This window comes from Natator depressus, chromosome 10 (assembly GCF_965152275.1).
Source record: "Natator depressus isolate rNatDep1 chromosome 10, rNatDep2.hap1, whole genome shotgun sequence".
NCBI lineage: Eukaryota > Metazoa > Chordata > Testudines > Cheloniidae > Natator > Natator depressus.
This window is the reverse complement of record NC_134243.1, coordinates 38733623-38760409: the sequence shown is the minus strand read 5'-3', so window position 1 is coordinate 38760409 and position 26787 is coordinate 38733623. Positions and strand designations below refer to the sequence as shown.

At 50.5% G+C, this 26787-nt stretch overlaps 1 protein-coding gene across 1 annotated transcript; it reads right to left on the bottom strand.

The window, feature by feature from the left end:
• Window positions 1-1548: 1548 nt before the first annotated feature.
• On the bottom strand, window positions 1549-26129 carry LOC141994460 (coiled-coil domain-containing protein 33-like). The gene is made up of 11 exons (XM_074964699.1): window positions 25943-26129; window positions 21723-21859; window positions 19897-19930; window positions 10667-10862; window positions 10166-10254; window positions 9193-9324; window positions 7302-7374; window positions 6703-6824; window positions 4443-4529; window positions 3350-3466; window positions 1549-1978 (listed from the first exon to the last, which is right to left on the bottom strand). Exons 1-11 carry the CDS (start codon window positions 25973-25975, stop codon window positions 1916-1918), a joined length of 1083 nt encoding a protein of 360 aa, XP_074820800.1. The 5' UTR covers window positions 25976-26129; the 3' UTR covers window positions 1549-1915.
• Window positions 26130-26787: the final 658 nt, after the last annotated feature.

Here is a 26787-nt window from a genome sequence, read left to right as displayed (position 1 = left end):
GCCAAATTCAGTGCCCTGATTTGACATGCAAAACAGGCACCTGGCCACGCCAGCGTCCTGCTCCTCCTCACATCTCCAGGCAGCAGGCCTTGACCAGTCAGATCTGAAGGTTTCAGGATACGTGTTCCAAAGCTGCCTTCCTGGCTGGTGATGTGGCCAACCCCCGTGCCATGTTCTGCCTTGGCTATATGCTCCTGCTCTGCCCCCTGCACCTGGCCCTGTTCATTTGTTCAGTTTTAAAATCCTCCACCTCCTTTCCTCCCTCCAGGCTACAGCTGAGATGCTCCACCCCCAACAGGCTGGGATCGCATCACAGGGGTGGCAAAGGGAAGGGCTACTGAAGAAGGGGCAAACGAGACCAGATGTCCTTGGAGGGCCGTGTTCTCATTTGAAGTTGCCACCCCTTAAAGCAACAAGGCAGATGGCACCCCTTTGCTGCCATGGGACATGGCCACTTCCCTTTGAAATGCTGCCATTCCATGGGCTCTGCAAATCAACACCCCTTGTACTGGGGGCAACACCTGTGGGGCCTTTTCCGTATCAGGTACACTTAGCAAGTCAGCCCCAGTGGTGAGCACGGCGCAGGCAGCACCTGCTAACCTGCGTGCGGTGCTCAGAGCTGGTATGGGTGCAGCCCCGGCTGTCACCTGTCTACTAAACCTGCCACACCCAAAGGGGGGTTAGGTATGGGGGCTGCCCTCTTGGCCAATACTGGGGACTGAACCAGGGACCTAACAGCCAACAGCCCGAGTCTCTACAGTGCAAGCTAAGAGCTGGCCCAGCCCCATTCCCTTTGCAGATCGGGAGGCATAGCACACACTGACTGGGGGTTAACACCTGCTGCCAGCGGAACGGCACTAGTGACAAGAACGAGCAGCGTCTGCCACTGCACGAGTGACCCTGGCTGCAAGGATCCGGAGCCCAGTAGCTTCAGACGAGTTCTTGCAGACACGAGGAATGGCAGTCAGGGCAAAGGGCCCTCATGGCCATGTGCTGCTGCTGCTCCCATCACTCATACTAGCCAAGCACCTCACCTTGCAGGGCTAAGTCTAGCCTGGTGGGCCATTCCAGGGGTCAGAATCATCCCTGGTGAAACTCTGCTGAAGTCAACAGGGCTACCCCAGGGATGAATTTGGCCCGTGATGTTTTGCTTCTCTACTTAGGACTCCCTAGGGGGCATAGGCTGCATAGGCCAGCAAAGCATAAAAGAAGTGGACCACAGGTAAAGGGAATGTCAACCTCCATGAACTTCACACGCTTGGAGGCTGAAACTGATCCAGATTGATCATTCAGGCATAGCTGATGTGCTATACAGCGGGCAGCATTCCATCATCACAGCCAAGGAGGGAGAAGGCGGGGAAGGGAAGATACAATAAGCTCAACGCCAGCTGCCATCTAACTGTGCTTAGAACACTGCAGAAGTGATCATACAAGGGACCAGCAAAAATCAGCTGCTGAAAACATGCTGAAAGCCAAGCTAAACCGCCTTAGGGAGAGAAACGTACAGATGTCATTTAAGATGGGGAGGAGATAGGGTTGGGTGGGGGGGGTTACCTGTTGGGGCAGGGACTTATGTGCTGGTGTTCTGGACCAGATTCAAAGTCCCCAAACCCCAGTGCCCTGTGATAGCTCCCATAGCTGGCGCGTCTCCAAGCTTTGATCTGGGCTTCACAGATCGGATCCTATCACTTGGCCAAGCATATCCCTGAGCGCTGACTGGCACAGGTATTTTCCATGGCCATCCAGTCTGCAGTAACAGCACTTGGGGGTTGAGCATCAAGCATTTAATAAAGATCTCCAGTAGACCCCTAGGAGAGGTCTGTTTTTGGTGGGGGGTGGGATAAGGAGGGGAGACCAGACAGAACATTCACAGTCTTTCCCCAGCACTGCCAATAAGTCCATCTTGCAGAAGGTGTTAGGGCAAAGGATCGAGCATTTGGTGCCTCTTGATATGTGTTGTGGGGTCTGGTGAAGTCTTCTGTGTGGGAGAAGAGAATGAACATCAGGGGATATTCCTGGAATCTTAATTCATCTGTCTCCCACTTCCTTTCAGCCCTTACATTCCTCTGTGCTGGCAGAGTCCTTTGTGTCCAGTGCCCCAATCTCGTGTTCCCAGGGTGTGCTCTGTGAGCTAGCCCTGACGCTACCAGGTTCTGTGACTGGTGCTCTACCACTCTCTCCTCCCAAAGCTTTAACAAGGAGATTCTGCGCTGGACCCTGTATGCCGTTCAGTAATATGCTTGCCCACCTGCCATGCTGAAAACCCCATGCCTGTGGTCTAGAGCAGGCCATGGTGGATGACTGTCCACCCAGCTGAATGGGCAGGGGCAGGTTCTACTCAGTCTTACCCCAATCAACAAATGCAGCGACCCTACAAGATTGAGAAGTCACAAGTCTGACAACAGCCCCCCTGTGATATGGGGAGAAGTCAAAGGTAAAGAGGTAAAGAGGGCCCTGGCCAACCAGTTGTGATGGAGCCTAAGGGTGTGTGTGTGTGTGTGTGTGTGTGTAGGGGCGGAGGAGGGGGCTAAGAGACTGCTGCAGTCCAGAGAGCACATGGGTGGGTCAGGGAACAGAGGGTAGCCCCGTCCCAACCCTGCACACTGCAGGGACACGGGTGACTCAGAAATTCATTGTGAGCAGCTGTTCAGGCACCAAAATTTAGACCAATGATCTGCCTCTGTGGTGCAGATGGGTGGAGTCAACCCAACAGTCCTTCCCACAGCAGAGGACTGGCTGGCTATGAGGATCCACTCTCTTTCCTGCTCTTCTTTCACCTCTGCTTGCTCTGCCTGGTTCTCCTCTTCCTCCCCTCTCCTCCTGAGAGTGTGTGGAGGGGGTGTGATACTGAGCTAGTGTAACCCACACACCTCCTGCGTGTGGTGTTCTGTTCCATCTAGTGGCACCAAGACCACTTATAGAGACAGATAAAATGAGTCTGCTTTACAGCCTTCACTAAGAGCCAGCTGGCTTTTAGCTCATGTGGAAGAGGCTCCAGAGGTTCCTGGTTCAATCCCGCCTGCCGACGACCGGGGTCTGTCGACATTATACTAGCACAAACCACAGAGACTTTCAGCCTGGATATTCTTGTGGGGAGGGGAGGTCCCTTGAGCAGCTTCTGTGCCCTAGAAAGAGTGCTGAGCCCTTACACAGTCCCCTATCCTGGCCATCAATCTTTGGCTAAGAAAAACTAGATGGACAATTTTAGAGACCAGTAATGCAGCTCTTACACCAGCCAGATGGACAGTGGCCATGGCAGGAGGGTGAACAGCTGAGTATGAGAGGAGTCAGACTGTAGCTGGGTGAGCCCAGCTTGTGGCTTGGCAGGCATAGCAGGCATGTTACTGACCAGTGAGAAATCATGCAGGATGGTGCTGGATGAGCGCCCAAAGCCATGCTCTTGCTCCAGGAGCCGGGTGCTGAGATCCTGCTTCTCCTGCCCCCATTTCCTTGCAGACTCCTCCAGCTGCGAGGGAGAGAACAGATACTCAGAGCACTATGGTAGTGCTGCCCTGCTTGCCCTCTCACCCTGGGTTTGCTCTTGACGGCAGTGGTGGTGCATGGCACCACCACTCTGCTCACGGACACATGGGAAACTGACTTGTGCAGCTCAGACTGCTCACCTGTGGGTTCCCCATCCAAGGCACACATTCCCCAGCTGGCTGCCTCCCATAACCTATACCCAGCCATACACAGCAAAGCGCTGCTGGAATTAGGGGAAGCTTGGAGAATATGAAACATGGCACCTGGGCAACTGGGTCTTTGAGGCCACACCCAAGGTGTTCCTTTGAGGTCCATTTCCCCTCACTAGTGCTGATTTGGGGACCTGTTAGACTCATGCTGCAGCCTCCTTCAGGGGCTTATTTGTGGGAAAGCCTGTGAAAATGCTCAGTGCCAGGGAGGCTGGTGGGCAAAGGAGCTTTTGGACACATCTGCTTTAAGGCCTTGATGCTGCTCTTCTGCGCTCTCCATGGGCTGGGCCTAGGCTACGTCAGAAATTGATGCCTCTCCTTCCACGTTGTTCTCTCGAGAGATGATGAGACTCAAGGAGAAGACTAGTTTGAGATTGATCTTTTCAGCAGCCAGTGCTTGACTGTGGAACTCCCATCCACAAGAGTTACAACTGACCAGCAACTGATCACCTTCCAGGCCAATTGCAAGAGTCAGCTCTTCACCAGCCAATAAACCATAACAAGTCCTACCCTCCTCTGGGAAAGGAGCAGAGATGAGACAATGCTTTGTCTGCATCTAGCCCCTAATCCACCTGTGATCATGTATATAGATACCTCGAAGGAAACACCAGATCCAGGGGGCACACCAAGGGGTGAGTCAGGTTGTCAGAGTTCATTCTCATTCATGCCACAGGACCATGCAATGGGTGGAGATTGGGGATGGGATGTGTGTACTAAGGGGATGACCATGAGAAAGGGCATGACAATTACCTGGCTTTCCAGGACACGAATGCGACCTTGTGCCTTCTCCACCTTGGCCAGCAAAGACAGTTTCTCTGAGTTGGTGGAGAACATGTCCTGCAAACAGGTAATACAGCCAGCAAGTGAGATGTAGAGACTCTGGCCCTCCATCCCCTTCCCATCATGACACAGGCTGCCAGTGACCCCTTTCCCCCCACCATTCCATGGAATTCAGATAATGGGAGTGCTGATGCGGGGGGTGGGGGGGTGGGGGAGGAGGTTGGGGTTGGGGGGCAAAAAGCCAGTGAGAGAGGTACTGAACAGACCTTGGATCTGTGGAGGCTGTGATGAAGGCAGCTCTTTAAATACAATATAATATTGCATTGCAGTAGTGGCTAGAGGCTCCAATCAGAGGTCAAGGCCTCATTGTGCCAGGTGCTGTACAAACTTGTCAGCAGAAACAGTCCCTGTCCCAAAGCGTTTACAACCTGATTATGACACTGCACCCCATATTCTTCAGAGTGATATGAGAGGATTATGACATAATTATGATGCAGTTTGTACAAGATAAGTCATGTGAGATGTCATTGGAAAAGTTTTGATTTGCTGAATATGATTATCCTATTTGTATGCATGCATGTATCATTTTTGTATCTAAAGTTATGAATATTATCTATGTATCTGTATTTCAAATGTAGTTACACCTGGGTAACGCCCACTACACAAGATACTTTCAGTCTAGATAGCTGGTTGGGAAGGGCCTAGTCAGGGCAAAGAGCCATTAGGGAGAACAATAGGATTTAGGAGAAGCTTATCTCCCACCTGGTGAGCCTTCCTGAGAACTCCACAGACAACCTGTGAGTGATGGCTGCTATGACTCTACAAGGACATGTGACCAGGCCACATGATGCTGGATTCCATCTTGGGATGTCAGTATTTTTCCACAGATTGGTCTGGGAACCAAGCTTTGGAACAAAGGGTTCCCGCCATATGCAAAAGCTCTATAAGGCAGGGAGTGACATCATCAGGGTAGGGTTCATCACTTCCCACACAAGAAGACTCCTGGAAACAGCTAAGGAACAAAGACTGAACTGGAGGAAAGTGCTGGACCCAGGCTAAAGGGATTTCTAGCCAGTGTATGAAGTCCTGAGAAACCCACGTTGTAAAGCTAATGCAGCTTGTGCCTTAAGAATCTGTAGCCTGCCTGTACCATCAATTAGGGTGAGAATCTGTTATTCATAGCCAATCTATTTAGTATATTAAGTTTAGTTTGCATTTTTTGTTTTTTTGCTAGGTAATCTGCTTTGATCTGTTTGCTATCCCTTATAATCACTTAAAATCTATTTTTGTAGTTAATAAACTTGTTTTATGTTAAAATCCAAAGCAGTGAGCTTTGACTGGAGTGCTTGGGGAAAATCTTTGCTTGGTTACTACAAGTGTGCATTGTTCTCTTCACATTGAGGGAGAGGTGGACTGGGTATTAAACCCATATACTGGCCAGATTTGACCAGGGCAGGCTGGTACTGCTCTGGGGTCCCAGGCTGGGAAGCCGGAGGTTAGAGAGCCTGCGTGTAACTGCAGCTGGGTGTGTCCCTACCTAAGTTTCCTCTGAGCTGTGCGGCTGCGCAGCAGCCTACTAAGTGCCACACAAGCGTTCAGGGCTGCCGTGGCGCCCCTCCCCCAACCTCAACACAGCCCAGCCCCAGATCTGCCAAAGCTGGGGAAGAGGCCCCCCCTTCCCTGCCCCCAACCCAGCCCCAGCCCAGACCTGCCATGGCCGGGAGAGAGGCAGGTCCAGCCCTGGAGCTGCCACGGTGTGGAGAGGTGAACCTTCCCCGCAGCCTAAGTGCTGCTGCAGGGAGAGAGAGCTGGGGGGAGTCCTCTCTCCCTGCTGTAGCCCCAGGGCAGCCTGCACCCCAAACTTCTCATCCCTGGACCCACCCCAGAGCCCGCACCCCCAGCCAGAGCCTTCGTATTGGCGCATATAACAAAATTCATTCCGCACATGTGTGGGAAAAATTAGATGGAACACTGGTGTATGAATGCTGGTGAAAGTGCAGGTTGGAGGGCTTTGCAGCTTCTCACAGCAGTACAGTGTGAGAGGGAGCCCAGGCTGGTGGGTCAGGGGATTCAGTGGTACCCCAGTTCCAGATGGCACCCCGGGAGGAACCCGTCACACTGATAAAGCAACTGAACGGCCAGCCACAATATCCTGCACATGAAGTGAATCACTCCCACTGGCTAACAGGGGACCCTCCCCATGGCATGGCCCCAAGGCGACCCATCTCACCGGCAAGGCTTGCTGCTGCAGGATGATGGGGGAAGAGCGGTAGCGGGCTCTGCCCAGCTCCTCCCGCAGTCTCATGTTCTCGGCTAGCAGGGTGGAGTAGAACTCCTTGGAGAAGCTATCAGCTGGGGGAGAGGAGCAGAGAAGCCACTCAGACCTCTGCTCGGCTCCATACCCTCCAGCACTTTCACTACCCACCCCCTTCCAGGGAGAGGCCAGGTCATTTCACCTCCCCTTTGCCCCTGCCAGCCTACCATACTGGAATCAGAACCTGGGGGCTTTAGGCTTCCTTGACTGGGGGCTCTGCTTTTCCCTTCCACAGGGCCAGACATCACATGGAGTAGCAACTTACTCCACAAGTAGCCCCATTGGTTGGTGCTGCCCAACATGAGTAAGGGAGGGGGCAGGGTATGGCCCTGAATGATGAGCCTCTCTGCTGGGTCCCTATGAGCTTCTCCCACCTGCCTCTCATGTGGCCAGTTGAGCTGTAACTTGGGCCACTCCCTCCCCTCCTGCATTACTCAGGAGCTACCTGGCTCCCAGATAAAACAGGGCCCAGCCCAGCCCCTGGCTCTCACACAAAAAGAGAGGGGGGCATTTACCCAACGGTTGCTCACAGGTCCGAGCGGCCTCTGGCACCTTCTCCTCCAGCATGCGCTCCATCTTCTCAATCACCTTTGGAAGGCAGAAATTCAGTGGAGAGCGGAGCTCCCATCATGGCCCCTGAAGGCCCACATAACCCTTACAGCAGCAGGGTGCTGCAGAGAGCTGGGGCCTTGGCTAGACTAGATTTGGGGCATGTTGTTAGCACACGATCACTAACAGGGTCTAAACATCTAGTCTGCAGAGGGTACATTGCCCTTAACTCATGCTAAACAGGCTGAGGTGAAGCCCAGAGGTTGGCATGTTAAAGGCGGTGTGGCCTTAGCAGCACTAGACTTTTAAAACATGTGAGTCACACATGCTAACACCACAACTCTAGTCTGGACAAGGCCTAGCTCTGCAATGCTGTTCCTGGCCTTCCCTCATGCTCAGTTTGCTGCACTGCTCCCCAGCTGGAGGGGACTGTGTATGGGCCACAGACAATGAACCTCATGTCCTTTAAGGTTGGGTCCACACTGCACATGGGCAGGTCTACATTTAAAATGTGGCAGCGGCACAGAGGAGACGCTGCTATGCTGACGGGAGAGCGTCTCCTATCAGCGTAGTTAATCCATTTCCCCAAGAGGCGGTAGTTATGTGGGTGGGAAAAACTCTCCTGTTGACATAGTGTGCTCTCTATGCCAGGAGTTAGGTCGGTCTAACTGGATCACTCAGGGGTGTGGATTTTTCACACCCCAGAGTGACATAGTTATACCAATGTATGTTTGTAGTGTAGACCTGGCCTCAGCTTTTAGCCAAAGCTTTACTTCTGTCCATACACAATTCAGTCTGACTCAGGTCATCAAGCACTCAGGAGTCACAGGACTCAGGTCCTAGGACCCTGCTGGGGTGTGGATCAGAGCCTGAGTCCTGCTATGACTCGGGCTCAAACCCTGTCATTTTGCAGTGTGAATGCAGCTCAAGCTGCAGATCCAAGTCAGAGGGTCTGTGTAGTGCAGTATGGATGTGTTAGCATGGCTGTGAGACCAGCAGTTGTAAAGCCAGCTTTACAATGCAGTGTGTATGCTCAAGCGTGAGCTTGAAACACCAAGTCTACAAGCCTGGTCCCACAGATCTGGTCTTAGTGTGCAGTGCAGACAACCCTAAGAGACGAGGACCTACAGGGATTGGGCAAAGGGACTGTTAGTCTAGGCAGGAATGCAGTTCTAGAGCAAATCTGCAGTCTGGGGATATGGGGGATCGCTGCTACTCAGATCCCAGGATTCCCAAGGCTGTCCAGTCTGTAGGCTTTGAAAAGCTGAGTGGCTGATCTGCAGAGCTAGCATTAATTACTGTCACCACGCTCCATACCAGGGACTCAGTGAAAGCATTTGCATCCCAAAGTTCTGGGCTGGGTGACCCACAGGACTTCAAGATCCCATTCTCTGGTGCATGAGAGAGTTCACGGTGCTAAGCAGATGCCCTGCAGTTGCAGCTCCTATTTCCATGCCAGGTTCCAACACAAGAGCCTGAAAAGCCAAGCACTTAATGCAGAATGTTGGCTCATTATGGTGCAGTTGGTTGTAGCGATCCATCCAATACCTTCTGTGTAACAGAATGTGCACCTATGCCCTGCCACCAGGAAATGGGTGACAAAGAGGGAGCAGATGGAGGCAGGAAGATCCCGCCCTGCTAGTGAGACTATGGGGCCCCGATCCTGTGGGCCTGGGTGATGCTAACAAACATGACCTGATGGGTTTGCTTTGCTGTGGCTTGTTGCAAGGTCTCCCTGTAGGGAGTGCACTATGAGCACAGGGCATGTTGCCCCAGCATGGAAGAGGGGCAAAGCACTGTGGGACACCCAGCTGGGTGCCCTCCCCTCACCCTCCCATGCACCTGTGCTCTGCTCACCCTCTCCTGCTGCCGCACAGTGTCTTCCAGGGCTTTCATCTTGGTGATTTTCTCCTGGTACTTCCTCAGCACCATCTGCTGCTGCTGATGGGCTCGTTGCAGCTTCACCAGATCCTTCTCCCGGTCGTTCTTCTGGTGGGCGAGAAGGGAGGGAAACCATCAGATCCCTCGGGGAGGGAATCAGAATGCACAGGGGATTCTTTACGGAGGTGGATGGACACAGGCAGACCTGTGGTTCTCTCTGGCTCCTAATAGTCGCTGATCAGGCTGCGGAACCATGGCAGGGCTTGAGCTGCCAAAGCTACTGGAGTTCACCTGTTACTCCATGTTACTCCACTCTCCTCCCTTGGTCAATCAGGGTGGCTGCAGGGCTAGGAGAGGAGGGTAATCAGCGGAGAACTCAAACTACAGCCCCAGTCTCCAGGAGCTTAGTGAGACTGTCCAGGGATCTTGGAATACTTGCTTCTCCAGGTGGCTCCCACAGCTCCAAGCTGCTTGCCCCCAGTGAGGGCCTCCCGGGCACCAGGCTGCCCTCTCTGTGTCTGTGTTAATTTCCACCTGTAACCAGGAACGTGCTGCTCCTAGCGTGCAGCTCTAAAGAGTGGTGGCCTCCTTTCTCCTCTGGAGGGGAAGACCCCCAGCATGGGATAGCAGGAGAAAGGCAGAGGGTGTTGGCTGTGCAGCACAGCTGACTTTCACCCTTAGCCTGGCCTCTTGCTCCGCAGCCTGGGGCTGGGGAGCAACCTCTGATGTCCCACGTGCTGAGCCCTGTCTCCACTGTCAAACTCCCTTCTTGCATGCAGCCTTCTTCAGAGCTCCCCTCACTAGGGACAGCCCAGATCCTTGTGCTTGTGCCCTGGGCATCATATCTGTTTGAATTAGACCATGAGGCCCTCAGGACAGGAGCTGTGTACGCTCACGGGTCCCTCTATGGAATAATGACCAAGCAGGCCAAAGCCATCGGCACAGTTACCCGGATCAGCTCATTCTGCAGCTGTTGCACCCGGTCCTTCATCCTGCTCATCTCCACTGTCCCAGCAGCCAGTTTGCGCTTGAGGGCCACTGCAAGAGACCACACAGCCTGGTCAGTGGCACGGGGGCATGTCTGAGGGATACAAGCAGCTTCCAGGACTCCCAGGGAATAGGGGACACAGCTATGGGGCAGGTCTATTCACCAAGGCCAAAAGCGCCCAATCAGATTGTTAGATCCACAAATTCAGATACAAATTAAACTGGATGGTGAGGACTGAGGAGCATCTGCCAAGAGAGAGAGTCCCAGAGGAGAGGGCAGGGACAGGGACTGGGGGACACTGACACTGTGCCTGCCTCTAGCCAAGGCTATTAACCTTTCACTTTCCCACTCCCTGTAATACCACAGTCAGAGACACTCCCCACTCTTCCTCATGGCAGCCTCCTCCTTCCTTCGCTCTCTACTGGGCCATGCAGAGGTGGGGGTGGGAGGTGCGTACTTTACCTATCCTGTCGACTATCTCCGCCTTGGTCATGACATCCACGTCCACGTCGTTCAGCAATGTGCGGCCCACTTCCTCGTGCATGCTCAGATTGCGGCGCAGAGTGCTGTTCTCTGCCTCCAGGCTGGCAACACGCCTGCGCAGAGACAGGATATCGTCTGCCATCTTCTTCATGGCCGTACAGTAATTATCCAGCTCCTGTTGGCCACAGGAGAGCACCTGTTACAGCTTGCACAACCTCAACTTAGACACATATGCTTAGCCAGGTCCCTTCTTCTTCCTTCCACCCACCCACCTCAATGACCAAAGGTGCTGGCCAAAGGCTCCTGCCACAGCGGACCAGACTGAGCAAGAGCCCGGGTGGGGATGGGTGAACTGCAAAAGACATGGATGAGCTGCGGAAAGTTTCCCACCCAATATTTATAGGACACAATCGCCATAGTTTTCAGGTGTTCAGGCATGCACCATAATGTACTGAACTTATATAGCACTCTCCATCCATAGATCTCAAAGCACTTTAGGAGCATGGGTAAATATTACTGACCTCATGTTACAGATGGGGAAGAAGGGAGAGGAAATGACTCACCAAAGGCCACTACATTAGTGGCAGAGTTAAGACTACAGCCCAAATCTCTTGAGTCTTAGTCATCTGCCTTAACAACTAGACCACACTGTCCCCTGCTTATCTGAGATTCTTGGAAATCTTAAGCCACTGTCACAGTAGGTTTACATCACCTCCTGCCTCTGTTGGGGCTGGAAAGACCATGGAAACATTGTCTTGTGCTATCTCAGCAGTCGGGTTTCTGATCACAGGTGGAATGGGAAAGTTTGGGGTGAAACTTCTGGTCTGTTCTTGTTTGGTTTCAGCAGCTCAGCAGGGTCAATTTTTCTTCCCTTGTTTTAAGCATTGTGTCCATCTAGTGCTGGAGGTGGGGGTGGAGGTGGATGAGGGGGGCTAGACTGACAACTCCAGGGACCTGAATCTTATTTCTTTGCCCAACAAAGTGACAAACTTCCCCAGCGCCACATGTGTGCCTCCATGCTGACCTTGAGGGACGACCTCTAGGGCTGAGAGGGGAGATCACGCCTCATGACCTAGGCTGTCCCTGGTCTCTCTGCAGAGGCTGACAACAAGAACGCCAGCTAGCATCAGCTATAACAACAGGCTTGTGATGTAGCACCTATCTACTAGGCCAGAGGTGGGCAAACTATGGCCCGTGGGCCACATCCGGCCCGCGGGACCATCCTGCCCAGCCCCTGAGCTCCTGGCCCAAGAGGCTAGCCCCTGGACCCTCTCCTGCTGTACCCCCTCCTCCGCAGCCACGCCGCCGCGCGGGCAGCACTCTGAGCAGCATGGTAAGGGGTCTGGGGCCAGGGGGTTGGATAAGCGGCAGGAGGTCCTGGGGGGCAGTCAGGGAGCAGGGGGCGGTTGGATAGGGGGTGGGGTCCTGGGGGGGATGGTTAGGGGTGGGAGGCCCCAGGAGGGGGTGGTCAGGGGATGGGGAACAGGAGGCAGTTAGATAGGGCAGAGGTCCTGGCAAGGGCAGTCAGGGGACGGGGAGCAGTGGGGGTTAGATAGGGGGTGGAGTCTGGGGGGGCAGTTAAGGACAGGGGTCCTGGGAGGGGGCAGAGCCCAGAGTCAAGCAGTTTTCTTCCCATCTCTACTTCATAAGATCTTCTCATTTCACACCATCCCTCAAGGACTGGCCCCCATCTGCCCCCATTCATATACTCCTCCCTTCCCATCTCAGGTGGCTGCCACCTTCCCCCATCTGCATCCTCTTCCTTTGCCATCCCAGGTAACTACCACCTTCCCCCAAGTGTATCCTCCCTTCCCATCCTGGCTGTCCACCACATGCCCCTATCCATATCCTCCTCCCTTCCCATCCCTACACTGGCAGGTCACAGTGGTCCCATCATGGTGTGTTCTGCACCCAAAACAAGCATCACTGCTCTGCCTGTTAACTGACCAGGACTAACCAAGGAGCAGTTGACATAGGAGCTGCATTCCAAGATTTACCCACTACCCATCTTCACCCCTTTCAGAAGGGCCCCTGTGCTTCCCCAATATGGCCTCTGGCAGACATTTCTGGCATGCCAGGCCTCAGCTCATCTGTCCCACATTAACCACTGAGTGATGGAACCAGCCCTGGAAACATGTCAATTCTTTGATTCTTAAAGCTCTCATCATGGCAGCAGTGATGTTCTCAGGGTAGAATTCCTCACCTAGAAGGTTACTGAAGAGGCCTTGGAACAAGAATTACCACCCAGCTGCATTGGGCAGCAGCACACCATGTGCTCCCTCCTGTGTTCCACTTATCTCCACAACATCATTAGTCCTTCCTAGATCCATCTGTGCAGACCTGGGGAGAGGGCAGCAAATGGGACCAAACATCGCTCCAGCAATAGTGTAAATAGGACCAAATGGCACTTTGTAAATCAGCTGATAATTCCTATCCAACATCCAGAGTTCTGAACACAGCACATCAGTTATACCTGGTTTGTCAATATCACTCTTTCCTACCCAAGCCTTCTTGGGCTGCTCTGATGAGCCAGGAGATTTACCGCCCTATTCAACACACCCTATAGATGATTTGCCTCCCCACAGGTAAAAAGATCACATGCCAAAATAGGCCATGTTAAGGGATGCTCCAGCTCTCTTAGGGGCCCTCTTTTAAGTATTTTATGGGGAGAAGGTTTCTGATAGGTTCTTTCATTTAGCAGCCAAAAGCATAACGAGATCCAATGGCTGGAAGCTGAAGCTGGACAAATTCAGATGAGAAATAAGATGCATTGAAAGTCATTAAGCACTGGAACAATATGCTGATGGATGTGGTGGACTGCCCACCACTTGGAGCCTCTAAATCCAGGCGAAGTGTGCTTCAGCTCAAACACAGGTTATTGGCTAAGCTACCTGTGAATTTTTTAACTAGACTAGACTTTTTTGGTCAGAGAATACCAATTAGTCAAAACCAGACCTTTTGCAGAAAGTTTGGATTAAATTTTCATCGGGAAGGTGCCTCTGGTCTAGGATGGAATTTCTGGTAAAAATGAGGGTCGGAGTCATTCCAGACCAGCCAATCCCAGTGGCTAGGGCAGTCAGCAGCATGTGGGTCAAGTCCCTATTCTACCTCATGCAGAGCAGGGATTTGCTCCCAGCACATCCTAGGGCTGCTACTTTCACATAGATCTCCATTTTGTTCCAATGCAAAATGAAAAAAAAATTGCAAACCTTGAAATTTTTCACACATCCTTGTTTTCCATCCAGTCCTAGTTACAGGGTTTAGTGCAGGACTCACTGGAGTAGGTTCCCTGGCCTATGCTATTCAGGAAGTCAGAGGAGATGATCATAATGGTCCCTTCTGACCTTAAAACTTATTAATAATACTTCTAAAGGGGTGTGTGTGAACATTACTATCACCATTTTAGAGGCGGAGAGACTGAGGCACCAAGGGATTAACCATGGCTTACCCAAGATCAATGGCAGAGCTAGGGACAGCATCTAAAAAGCCTGACTCCTAATCCATTGCTCTACCTACTAGACCACATTGCTCCTCCTCTCCCCACCTGCCTGCCTATGTTATAGGAATGAATTCCCTACACACCAATCCAACTAACAGTCAGTGAAGATCCTGAGAGAGGAATAAACCTCTCATTCATTCAGGGAATCATTACGGAAAAATGAGGGCATGGAAACAGACTGGATTTATCAATGCACGCTTTCCTGAGGGACTGGAGCTGAAGAGATCTCGCTCCCGCTGGCATAACTCCAGCTAAGCCACTGGTGTTTCATATGGGCGAGAACAGCCTCTGGCCTGTTGTGTTTCTCTAAGAAGAGTCCCACTGAGTGAAGAGCTCTACCTCTCCCCCTGCAAGGCCCCCAGCCTGCTGTGCATGGAAGCACTCAGAAGACAAACAGGAAGATGATAACGTTGCCATGGTTTGGAGTTCGGGCCCAGGGGCAAGGGCACACTCCAGAGCCCTATCTCAGGAATGGATGAAACAAAAACAACAGCCAGCGGCATTAGCCAGGAGCAGCGTGTGCTCTGGCCAAGGTTAGAGCTGGGGAGAGCACAGGCTCAGGGCGTGCAGGCAAAGTTCCACGGCCACAGCACAGACAGCTGCAGGCGGCCGTGAGGCAGAGAGGTTGATTGCTGCCTGGCATTCCAGATCTAACAGGGCTACCAAATATACAGAACATAGCTGCTGGGCCTCCCGGAGACCCAGCTGGGCCTAGGTACAGCACACTTCTGGTCTGTCAAGGCTCCCTGCTATGTACAGGTAGACCATGCCTGCTGAGCTGCCACACTTCGTTGACATGGTCTGAGTCTTGGTCACCTTTCTGCTGATGAACGTGTCAGCTGCATTCAGGCAGATCACACCTGCCATGCTGTGTCCATACATGCCCAGGGACAATGTACCTGATCTGTTGATGAACATGCCAGCTGCGTAGTAGGTCTCTTATCCATCCTATTGGGAGCCAACACACTCCCATACACAAAATATGACCCCAGACTTCAAGGAGCCTTGGGTGACTGCCTTTCTGGCTGATGAGTGGTTTGACCTTGTGACCTAAGCAAGAGGCGCCTCAGCCTACAGGCTAAATCTGCTGCTGCAGTACAAGTCAAGCAACAGCACACTGCTCCCGAGACACCTACATTTAGTCTCAGCTCAGTGCAGCTTTTCAGGCACATCTCTTGGCTCTTCTGCCACCCTTCAGGGAGGCATCAGACATGCCACAGGGCACACAGGTTGTGGGAGAAAATGCAGCAGGAATAACAAGGAAATAAAACAAATTCAGATCCTTCCAAACATCTGCCTCAGAGGCAACACCATTCTGAACAGAACTCCAATAGAACAGGAGCTAACAATGGGGTGATATGTACTCTGCACACTGGATGGCTTCTGACACTGCACACAGCAGTTGCTAGTAAAAGGGCAGTAACTACTAAGGGTTCCCACAGCTCTTTCCTACTTTAAGTAGAAGGAAAGACTGTGGCCACTCTGATGTTGCAGTGCTAGGAACGGCTGGCAAATGCTGATTTGTCCCTCGAGCCCTTTGTCTCCCCATATCCTCTGGAGCTCTCGTGATGGTTGAGGGGCAGCTGCTTGACCATGAGCTACCAGAAATGGGAAAATCCTTGGAGTAAGTTAAAACGAGTGGACAATGAAGTTTGAGCTATGGCCAGTATATCGCACTGTCATGCACTTCCTTGTTCCACAGCACACGAGCTTTCTATTCTTAACATCAACTCTGGCTGATATCAGCTACATACTGGCAGTGCTAAAGGGCATGCAGCAAAATCCTTCTCTCCTAATGGGAGAGGTAAGATCTCGCCCAGTGTAAACCAAGAGTAACTCAATTAAGAATCAGGCCCCAGAGGTGTCCATCTTCAGAGAGAGAGAGACAGAGCCCATGTAGCTTGAGAAGCAGCTTCCTGAATCTCAGTCCTCTCTCTTATTCCCTGGCAAAGTGACAGAAACACTGGTGGAGTGGTAAATAATCACAGGTGTTCATAGATTCTAAGGGCCCTAAGGTACTACTGTGATTATCTAGTCTGCCCTCCTGTATAAGACAGACCAGAGAACTGCCCCAAAGTAATCCCTTCTGAACTAGAGCATGTCTTTAAAAGAACCCATTGAATCTTAATAAGTTGTTCTGGTGGTTAATTATCCTCAGTGTTAAAAATTTACACCTGATTTCCAGTCTGAATTTGTCTTAGCTTCAACTTCCAGCCAGGGATCAGTCAGTTCTATAGACTAATCTGCATCACTTGGTAAGGGCTGCTCATTTGAACACCATATGTTTTAACACAGCCAAATACAAAGTCATACTTTTAGAAACAAAGACTGAAGGTCACATTTAGAAGATGGGTGACTGTATCCTGGAACGTTGTGACTCTGAAAAGCATTTGGGGGCATGGTAGACAGCCAACTGAACATGAGCTCTCAGTGAAATGTTGTGGCTAAGAGGGCAAACATGATTCTTGGCTGTATATGCAGGGACATATCAAGTAGGAGTATGAAGCTGGAATTACCTCTGTGTATTGCATTAGTGAGCCCACTACTGGAGACTGTGTCCAGTTCTGGTGTCCACACTTCAAAAAGGATGTTGAAAAATTGGAAAGGGCTCAGAAGAGAGCTACAAGAAAGATTCAAAGTCTGGAAACCCTGCTATAGAATGAGAGCCTCAAGAAGCTCAATCTATTTAGTTTATCCAAGAGAAGGTTAACAGATGACTTGAGCACAGTCTACCCCCATGGTGAAGAGATTTCTGATAGCAGACAGCTTTTAACTTGGCAGGAAAAGACATAATGAGATCCAATGGTTGGAAGCTAAAGAGAGACAAATTCAGACTAGGGTGCACATTTTTAACAGTGAGGGTGATTAACCATGTGGGGCATTCTCCATCGCTTGCCGTCCTTAAAGCTAGACTGGATCTCTTTCTAAAAGAGATGCTATAGCTCCAATTGAAGTCATGGGTTTGATGCAGAAATTACTGCGTGAGGTTATGTGGCCTGTGTTATGCAGGAAGTCAGAGTCGATTATCATAATGACTTTAAAATCTATGAAGCTATAACCTTGGCAGACCATTGTATTTGCTCCACTTAAATAGTTTGTGGCACTGATGGAATCAGGTGAGGAGACAACCTGTTGTGCCAGACATACAAGCAGATGCCTTTACAGGAGAAAGCAGTCACGTCTGATTTGAAAGGGGGTCAGCCCCTCCAGCAAGTGCCACCACTGTATTGCTCGGGGCCTTGGGCAGAGACAGCCATGACAGAGCTGTCTGTGTGCCAGTACTGATGGCCTTCGGGAGAGTTGTGCATGGCTAGGAGCCTTGAGGAGACCTGCTTGTTTTTAAACAGGGGAGACTATCAGCTGGAAATTGCACGAGTCTCCTTTCTCCACTTCAGTGGGGCGCCAGCCTTGCCGGTGTGCATCATGCACTGCGGCTGATTAGCACCCAGTCAGATGGATTAGCCATTCTGGGACCCATGTGCCAAAGGAGCCCCAATATTGCAACTCGCACCCTGCCACACATGCTGTCCTCCCAGGGCATTCCTTATGGGAAAGCCATATAGACTTCTGTGAAAGTAGAATGAATTAAGAATGAATTATATTGAAATTATAATTCATTAAAGAAATGCTACCTGAAGGGTTTGTTGAAATACAGTTGTCAGGAAGAGACACATTAAGGAGTGTGAGACAAGGGGTCCTCAAACTAATTAACTTAGAGCTCCTACTGAGCTAGGAGATTGGTAAACGTTAGTATGCAAATAAGAGTATGTATGTATATTTGTCAGTTTCTGCTTTCTTTTGTCTCTTATGTTAAATTGGCTTTGGCTTAGCTGTATAAATAAGTTATCTTGAACCTCAGAGAAGGGCTCACATCTGGGTGCATTAGCAAGGCGCTTTGCTAATAAACAGAGTGGTCTGACAAATTATGTGAGTCCTGAATCTGACTTTGACACTTTCATAGGGATGAAACCTCTGGGGTCCTTATAAACATGATTCCCAAACCCTACAGAATTTAACAGAGAGTGAGAGCCTTTTTACGGGGTTTCTAAACCATCTCCTCTAGGCAGCACAGATTTCCCTATTGCACCCAGTAGGATAGTTACACAATCAACAAGAGAGGACCTTCTGGCAGGGGCAGGGAGTACTTCATACCATTCTGAACCCAAGAGAGGTGGCCCAAGAGCAGCTCTGATGAGTCCCCTCCTTGGCTGGGAAGCTGGGTCAGGTCAGCCTGTTGTTAAAGTCAACAATTTTGGTGGGGCCTGTAATTTCCCCTGGTCCTACCTGAGCACCCCATGCTGTGCTGCTATGAAAGGAGCCCGTCAGAGTCCTGAAGTGCTGGAGTCTGCTGCTGCCATGTGGCCATGTGCACTGTGCTGTCTGGGATGCTAGCTCAGCTGCCCCATGTGAAACCTTCACCCAGAAGAGCTCTGCGCTTACATCAACGGGCATTCACAGAACGGGTTTGCTCTGCTTTCTGCCCTCATTTTTGCTGACTGGCAATGTGGTTCACTGGAGAGCATGACACTAGAAGCCAGGAACCCCTAATCTCTGACCTGACTCTGGATAGGTTGCTCTATGTAACACAGACTTTGCTTGCTGATGGTCCATGGGAAATCCCAGCCTGGAGTTTGGTGCCACCTGGGACTAGCCTGTATCTAATTACTCCCTGTCCGATGTAGTGTTGCTCATTGCAAGGCAATACAGAAACACATCCCAGTTACCTTTCTCTGACTAGTCCCTCTGCATGTTTGTATCTCACTCTCACACTCCAGCTGCCCCAATTTTTTCCCAGAAATTTCTTTTGTGGGAAATTTCAATTCTTTTTTTTTGTACCACTACAAAATGATTTTTTTTCTTTTCAAATTGTGTAATAATTGAAACAAAATTAAATCCCTGCTCAAATCAAATCCCTTCATGATCAATTCTGCATGATGCTCTGGCACTCCCTATTCTTTCCCGCAGAGGGCAGCATTTAATTGCAAATACTAAGATGGCCAGCCAGCTGGGATGTCTCATTATTTGCTCTTGCTTCTCCTGCTCTCTGTAGGTTGCTGGTATCTAGGTGGGAGGCCCTGTGCATGTCACACACAGAGTTAGCTGCAGGTCTGATACAAATCCTGTTGAAATCAAGGGAAAGATCCTCACTGACTTCAGTGGGCTCCGGATCAAGCCTTAATGGAAAATAGCTGCCAAGCTATTTATCTGTATATTATCAACGGAATGGATCTTGTTCCCATGGCTATCCTAGGAAGTTATGACAAGCCACACACTTCATTTAGCCCTTCCTCCAACAGACAGGCTGCAGAGCCAGAGCACAGAATGGTGCACTACAGCTGGATGAATCTTTGGCGGTTTGGTTTGCAGCTCACTTGAGAACAACATGAAACAGTCAACAGCCATTGATTAACAACAGGCCTCCACCACACCCAGGCTGCTTACTTCCCACCCACCTGGCACTGCCCAAGCCCAGCAGTGTCCACAGAGTGTTACACACATTGTCCACTGAGCCCCATGTTGTCCTGACTCACTCATTTCCCTCCCTGCCTCACATCCCACCCCTTTCCTGTCTGGCCAATGTTAGTTGTACCTTGCCAGACCTGGAGTGCCCAGTTACCCACATTTCTAGCCTGCTTTGTCCATTGCCCTCCCTGGTTCCTTACCATCATGTCTCCTCTAGGAGTGAAAACAAGCAGCCACATTTACTCACCTGATCCAGATGGAACCTGGTGACATCCTGGGTTCTGCAGAACAGAAAGCAAAGGGTCATGGATGGGAGCCAGGCAACCTGCAAGCCCATCAGAGCAAGAAATAACTTGTGAAGTCCCTTCCCTTTGTCCCTCCCTGCCTGAGGGAGGAAGCAGGTAGGTCTCAAGACGGTTTGGTTTGATGGTGCCCAAAATAACACCTCAAGCTGCCTGGGAGCCAGTGCAGATCTTGGAGCAAAGGGTGACATGCCCCTGCTCTGAGCCACTGCTAGTCTGGCAGACAGCCAGTAGCCCACTGCACTAATCCAGGGCCTGATCCAATGCCTATCAGAGTCAATGAGGGTCTTTCTGTTGACTTCAAAGGACCTTGGATCAGGTCCCAGTTTGGAACTTACAAGGCTGGGATGACTGTGGAGATGTCCCTAGGTTCTTGCCAAAGGTAGATGGAAAAACAAACAAACTCTCAGCCACCACAGCTAACTGAGCATCCAGGAGCAGCCCCAAGTCACTAGGCAATACAAGGAGAAACAGCTGTACTCCCTGTCAAGGCATGCCATTTCTTCTGGTGGCTTGCCCCAGCCTCCAGGCATCAGCTCTGTGCTGTCAAGGTGGGGTCTCAACCAGTTCGCTCCTGCCCAAGGCGCTGCGGAAGCCTGTGCCAACTGTACTGGACAAGATGGAAATCCAATACTGGAGGAGGGCTTCTAGAAGTCAGGCAGGCTGGAAGCTGGCCGTTGGGGCAGGCAGGATGAGGGTGCTGTGAGAAGGGTGCAGGTGTGTGTGGGGGGGGGAGGGAACTGGGCCTTTTGCCTTGCAGAGGATGTTGGGTCCTTAAATACCACCTGTCTTTTGTCTCCCCATATCCTCTAGTTCTTTCCCCTACCATGGACTAACCTGAGCAGCTCACCTCCTTCTGAACTAGGTCCCACTGCTGAATGGCATGCTGGGTCCCATGCAATACATTATGGACAGACCTCTGTGGTGTGAAGTGATTCCTAATGCACTGTGCTGTCCCACCAGGCCAGCAGCTGGCCAGGCTTGCCCCAGGAAGACCCAGCTCAGAAGTGGGCAGCCTATGCCCAATGAGGCAGAGGAGCACAGGAGGAGGAGGGGAGAGGGCTGAGCAGAAGGTGGTGAGAGGTGGTTTGACTTTACCTGGCTGGAAAACCAATCAAAGCCCAGTGAGCTGGGATGTGTGTGCTCCATGCTAATGCTGCGCTCTTGCACCATTGGGGCCAGAGTACAATCTCTCTTGTGGTCCTAGTGAAGTGAGTCTACTAATGACTTCCAGCAAACCCTTGGGATGTGTCTGCATTAAGAAGCCACTACTCAGCCTGGCCCAATTCAACACGATTCAGCGGTGAGACATATCAGGATTGAAGGACATTGGCCCAACTGTGTGGGGCACAGGACTGCAGGACGGGTGCAGGGAGGGATCACAGGGAAGGTTGCCCACCACTCCCCACACTGTCACTGGCTCCAGTCAGGACCATCATTCTCTTACTAGCAGGGGCAAAATATTCACAAAAAGAAAGTGCTGGGGGTTAGGAGGGAACTTCTGATAAGAGCAGGTTATTCCCTAGCTTCCCAAGGTGGAGGTCTCACACCTGCCTCTGAAGCCACCACAGAGACAGGATACTGGGCTGGATGGACCTTGGGGTTGGTTCAGTCAGCCAGTCCCTATGTTCCTAAAATGACACTAGCAATGGACTACCAGTGGGAGGCAGGAGGAAGAAGCTGGTGCAGGAGGACCAGGGGAGGTGCCTAAGGACACATCTACCAGAGACAAAGAGATTTCCAGCCCAAGCTGGAGCACTGCTCCCCATACCTTCTGAGCATGTCTGCATCATCCACGTCACTGTCTGCTGGGCCGCCTGCCTTTTCATATAGGAGCATCTGCTTATCTGGCAGAATCTCAGCTACAGCATCAGGGGGCGGGAGGGAGACGTCATTATCTTGGTTAAGCTGCAAGAAGGAGTTTAGAAGGTCACCATGGATGGAGCAAAGCTTACAGAAAGTGGGGCCGGTGCCATGCAGAACACCTCGGGTGAGGGAATTGAGGCCAGATCCTCAGCTGATGTAAATTGACATAGTTCTGCTGACTTCTGTGGATTGATGCTGATTTCCAGATCTGGTCCCTAACATGGAAGCCAGGCTGATACCATAACAGAAGCTCTCCTATATCCTTCCTCTCCTTCTCTCTTTACTTAGGGCACTTGTCTGAAGAGATGCTCTGTGTTTCCTAAGAGTTCATCTGGTCTGGCTGTTTACTTGGCCCTGTTTGGTCTTTCCGATGCTTCATCTTTCAGAGGAGATGAACAGCACAGCCCAGGACCACTTGGGGTCTGACAAGGCTGAATCCCAACTCTGTCACGCCGAGTGCAAAAGTGGGGCCCGCAAGGATTTTAAAAATGAATACTGGCCACTCCAGGCTTGTATTAAACTCTCGAGGTTACAGCTTTTCTCTGGCCTTGGCTTGATAAACGCTGCCATCACCCAAATGTAACAAAACCCCCTTTGAACCCAGGAAGGAGCACTTGGGAATTCCTCCCTGTGGGGTGCCCTCAAGCCCTTTCACCCCCATCCCAGGAAGAGCTGAAAAAGGAAACAAAGGAAATTAGCTGTGGCTACCAGCTAATCAAACAACATGCACAAACCTCTTAGGACACCAAAAATCCAATCCTGTTCTTAAAAAAGGTAAATTTTATTAAATACAAAAAGGAAGAAAATACATCTGGAACCTAGGCTTTTGCTAGATTTTAAAAGAGCAATTCCAAAAATCAAGCACCCAAAATAGCTTTCTTGGGGGTTCAGCTTAAAGGTTACACACAAACAAAAGCATCTGGGGTTAGCACAGAGGAGTCCACAAGCCAATAAGAAATAACCCTAATTGCATCTAGTTAACATTCTGATCTACTTACACATTGGAGTTCAGATAAGTAGTTCTAGGCATGATCTGAGGACTTATAATCATACCTGGCTTAGCTGCTTATAGCATGGCTACTCTGACCCTCCAGCCCAGAGAGAACAGACAAAGGGAAAGTTTCTTTCCCAACTTTAAAAAGTTCTACCTTCCCATTGGCTCTTTTGGTCCGGTAGCTGGCTGGGTGTCCATCAAAGGGAGCTATCCCCCCACTTTATTTATTATAGGGTCATTGAAGATCACACAAGGCACTTTTGGCATTGGTATGAGTTGTTAACTCTGGCACAATTCCAGAGGGATCAGTTACATTCAGTCTCTCTCAGGCCTCCAGATGTTTCAGCCTAATCACTAATTCAGCCTTGACATTTCAGTGCAAATTTGCCAAGATGGTTGGCACTGGACTGGGCTCAGGAAAGCTGGGTCTTATGTGTGACCTTGGGTATGTCATGTCTGCTCTCTGTGCCTAAGGGCCAGGGCCGTCCCTAGCCCCCCCGCTAATCTCCTTGCCGTCCATCCGGTGTGCCCACCTGGCTGCTGCTCGCCTCCTCACCCCAGTTCACCCTACCCAAGGTGACCACCCTACCCACTGTGGGTCCAGCTCTAGAACAGGGCTCCTAAATCCTTGCTGCACTGTGAGGGACTCAGCTACTAGAGTGACGGGGCCACCTAAGACCTGAGATAAACTGTTTCACCCACTTATTAAAGTAGTGGGTATGTTTGGTGAACACACATGATGCTGTATGATTGAAATATGACCATTTATATGATTAATATTGCCACTATTATTGAAACAAATCTTGTACAAAGTATGTCATGTAAGGTATCAATGGAAAAGTTACAGTCTATCAAATATGATTATCCTGTTTATATGCATGTATCATCTTTGTATGTGAAGTTATAAATATTGATTATGTACCAGTATTTCATGTGTTTGCTTCTGGGGGAACACCCACAAGGTAGTTTACATCCAGTCTAGCCAGCACATTGCACATGGACCATTCAAGTAGATGGCCCGTTAAAGGACAAAATGGGCCATAGAAGAAGCTTGTCCCTGCCGAGTGAGTTGTAGATGCTTTAGCCAAAATATGGGTAATGGCCAATGTTCCCTCTAATTTTTGACAGGCCGTGTGGGCAAAAAATTTCTTCTGTGCAAATTTTTGTGCGTGCGGTGTTTCGCCATGTGCGCGGGGTTTAGGATCTGGGTGCGCATGCACATGCGCACAGCTTAGAGGGCACAGTGGTAATGGCTGCTCTTATGAGTCATCAAAGAATGCAAGGGCATGTGACCCTGGACTCCATCTTGTGCCTGTACTTTTCCACAAACTAAGACTGAGAGCAGTCCCTCCACCTGGGAGAAGATATAAAGGACCCTGGAAGCATCTCCATTTTGCCTCTTTCCTGCTCTGATCTCTGGACTATAGACTTACACTAAAAGGAATATTCCAATCAATGAACTGAGGACTTTACAAGCCAGCAGTTTATTCATCACTGCTTCAAACCTGATATAAGAACTCTGCAAGGATTATATGTATTTGATTTCCTTAACCATTTTAACTCTCTCCTCTTTCTTTTCTCTTATAAATAAACCTTTATATATTAGATACTAAAGGATTGGCAACAGCATGATTGTTAGGTAAGATCTGAGCAATATATTGACCTGGCTGCGTGGCTGATCTCTTGGGATTAGAAGGACTCTTTGTCTCATGAAATTGGTTTTCAATAAGCACTCATCCTTAGATGTTTTTAAGGCCTGGCTTGACAAAGCCCTGGCTGGCGTGATTTAGTTGGGGTTGGTCCTGCTTTGAGCAGGGGGTTGGACTAGATTACCTCCTGAGGTCTCTTCCAACCCTAATCTTCTATGATTCATCATAAAGTCTAGTGTCTGGGTGGTGAAATGCATGCTGGAATGCCTAAGGAGACTGCATTTCTGACTTCTAGTTAACCAGTGTGGTAAGACAGAAGTTTACTTTTGTTTCAGGCTTGGTATATCTAATAATAGAATAATCACTAATTTGGGGTAAGTCTGCCCTATTTCTCAGCAGTTTGTCCTGAATCTCGTATCCTCAGCTGTGACCCACTGAGGCATGGTGACAACACAGTCTTTTGCATCTCTCCACTTCATCAAAATGGAACTGTGCACACTTTGCATTGTACACCTCATGTAAATGAGTGATTTACATCCGATTTGTTGGTGCCTAATTATCAGGGACGAATCCTACTTCAGTGAACACCACACATTGCTGAACTGATCAAACAGAGGTGACACAGTGCAAACAAAGTTCTCTCCCGGCAATCTTAAAACACTGATTTTCTTAACTCAAGCGATAGAAATCCAGTGCAAGCCCAAATATTGCTAATTCAGTTTTCTCACAATCTCTGTAACACAAAGCAGGGTCATGTTTCCCAACTGCTCGTCATTAACTCTGAAAATATACCTGCTTCGCTGGAACCTCCACTATCCACAATGATTTGTTCCCCACCACGACACTCTGGAGCCCACAACCAAAAAAGCATATTGGTTATATCTGACGCTGCATCTGATCATGTTGCATCACCTCTGGTGGAAAGATACCTTGACACATGAGCTTTCAAAATGTAACGCTCACAAAAGCCATGCTCAGCACTGCAGCATGGGCAGCAGTCTACCCGTGGCTGCAGAGTCCTGGCCAGGAGCTACAGAGGCCCTGACACTAGCTAGCACTAGTCAGCCTGAGAGCTAGAGAGCAGAGAGGATCCCAGGGTCTGTCTGTGTCCAGCAGGCTCAGCAAACAATCCTCTTGCTCTTCATTACAATTAAGCCCTGTCTCCTCACAGCTGTGAGGGGCCTACAATGGCAAGAGCTACCTGCCCCCTTTGCTAGCAGCGAGGCTAAGGACTGAATGGGTCATGGGGATGGGGGTCTCCTGTTCTGAAATGGTCTCCCCAGATTAGGGCTGCCATGTGATTGCATGGCGCAGAAGGGGTTAGTGTGCATCGCCTGGGCTGCGTCTGTGCTGTTGCTAATGGGAAGAATGCACTCCCAGAGCTGTCAGTCTGGCACCCTTTGCCAGCACTTAATTTAATGTGAGAGACAAAGAGAGATGGTTCATGGTCCCCTACCCCCGTTTGCAGCCCTGGATACTCACGGTTGAGGAGAACGGCCTGTAATACCAAGCCATCCACCACCTGTACCTGGCCCCTATCCTACTAGCTCATTCCAAGCCGTCTCTCATAGGCTGCTGCTGCTGCTCCTGAGAAACTCTGGGCTCCAGAGATAACTGGTCTCACCCTTCACTGGCAGGCCAGCCATCCATGATAACCAGTTCGTTGCCAGGTGTCTGTCACGTCAAACAGCAACACCCACAGAACTATGCAAACTCCAGAGCTCAAAGGCAAATCAGCGATCCCATTCTCTGCTGTCCTGACCACAGGGGGCTTGGACACACACCCTACCAAGGCTGCAAGCTGCCTAGGAAAAGGCAGTAGGACACCAAACTTACAGAGGACTTAGTAGCCTGCAGCATGAGGGAAGCCAGGCGTCTTTGAGGAACTTTTTGCTAGCAAGAGGGGTTTCGGTTTACGCAGGCACCACCTGCTTCCTTTGTGCATTCACAGCTCACACTGTGCTGCTGTTGCTACAACAAGAAGGTTCCTCTTAGCAACCGCACAGGAAAGGCTCCCTTTGAACTCCAGCTTCAGTGCACAAAGTGTGCACCCCACAGGTTTTCTCACTGCCACAGCAGATGTGTGGAAGGGAAAGAGAGGGGTGAGCCGCTCTGATGGAGAGCCAAGGGCCTAAGGTCAAGTATGCAAATCCAGGTTTCGACACCTGCCTGATTAGCAGAGGTGCTGAGCCCCCAGGCTTCTATTGACTTCAGAACCAGAAAATCAGGCCTCTTCTAGTTCTACATCTATGGGTGGACTGAAGCACTGAAAAAGTTAGCCTAGATGAAAAACCTTGAGCAACACAAACCTGTTGTTCTGTGTCTCC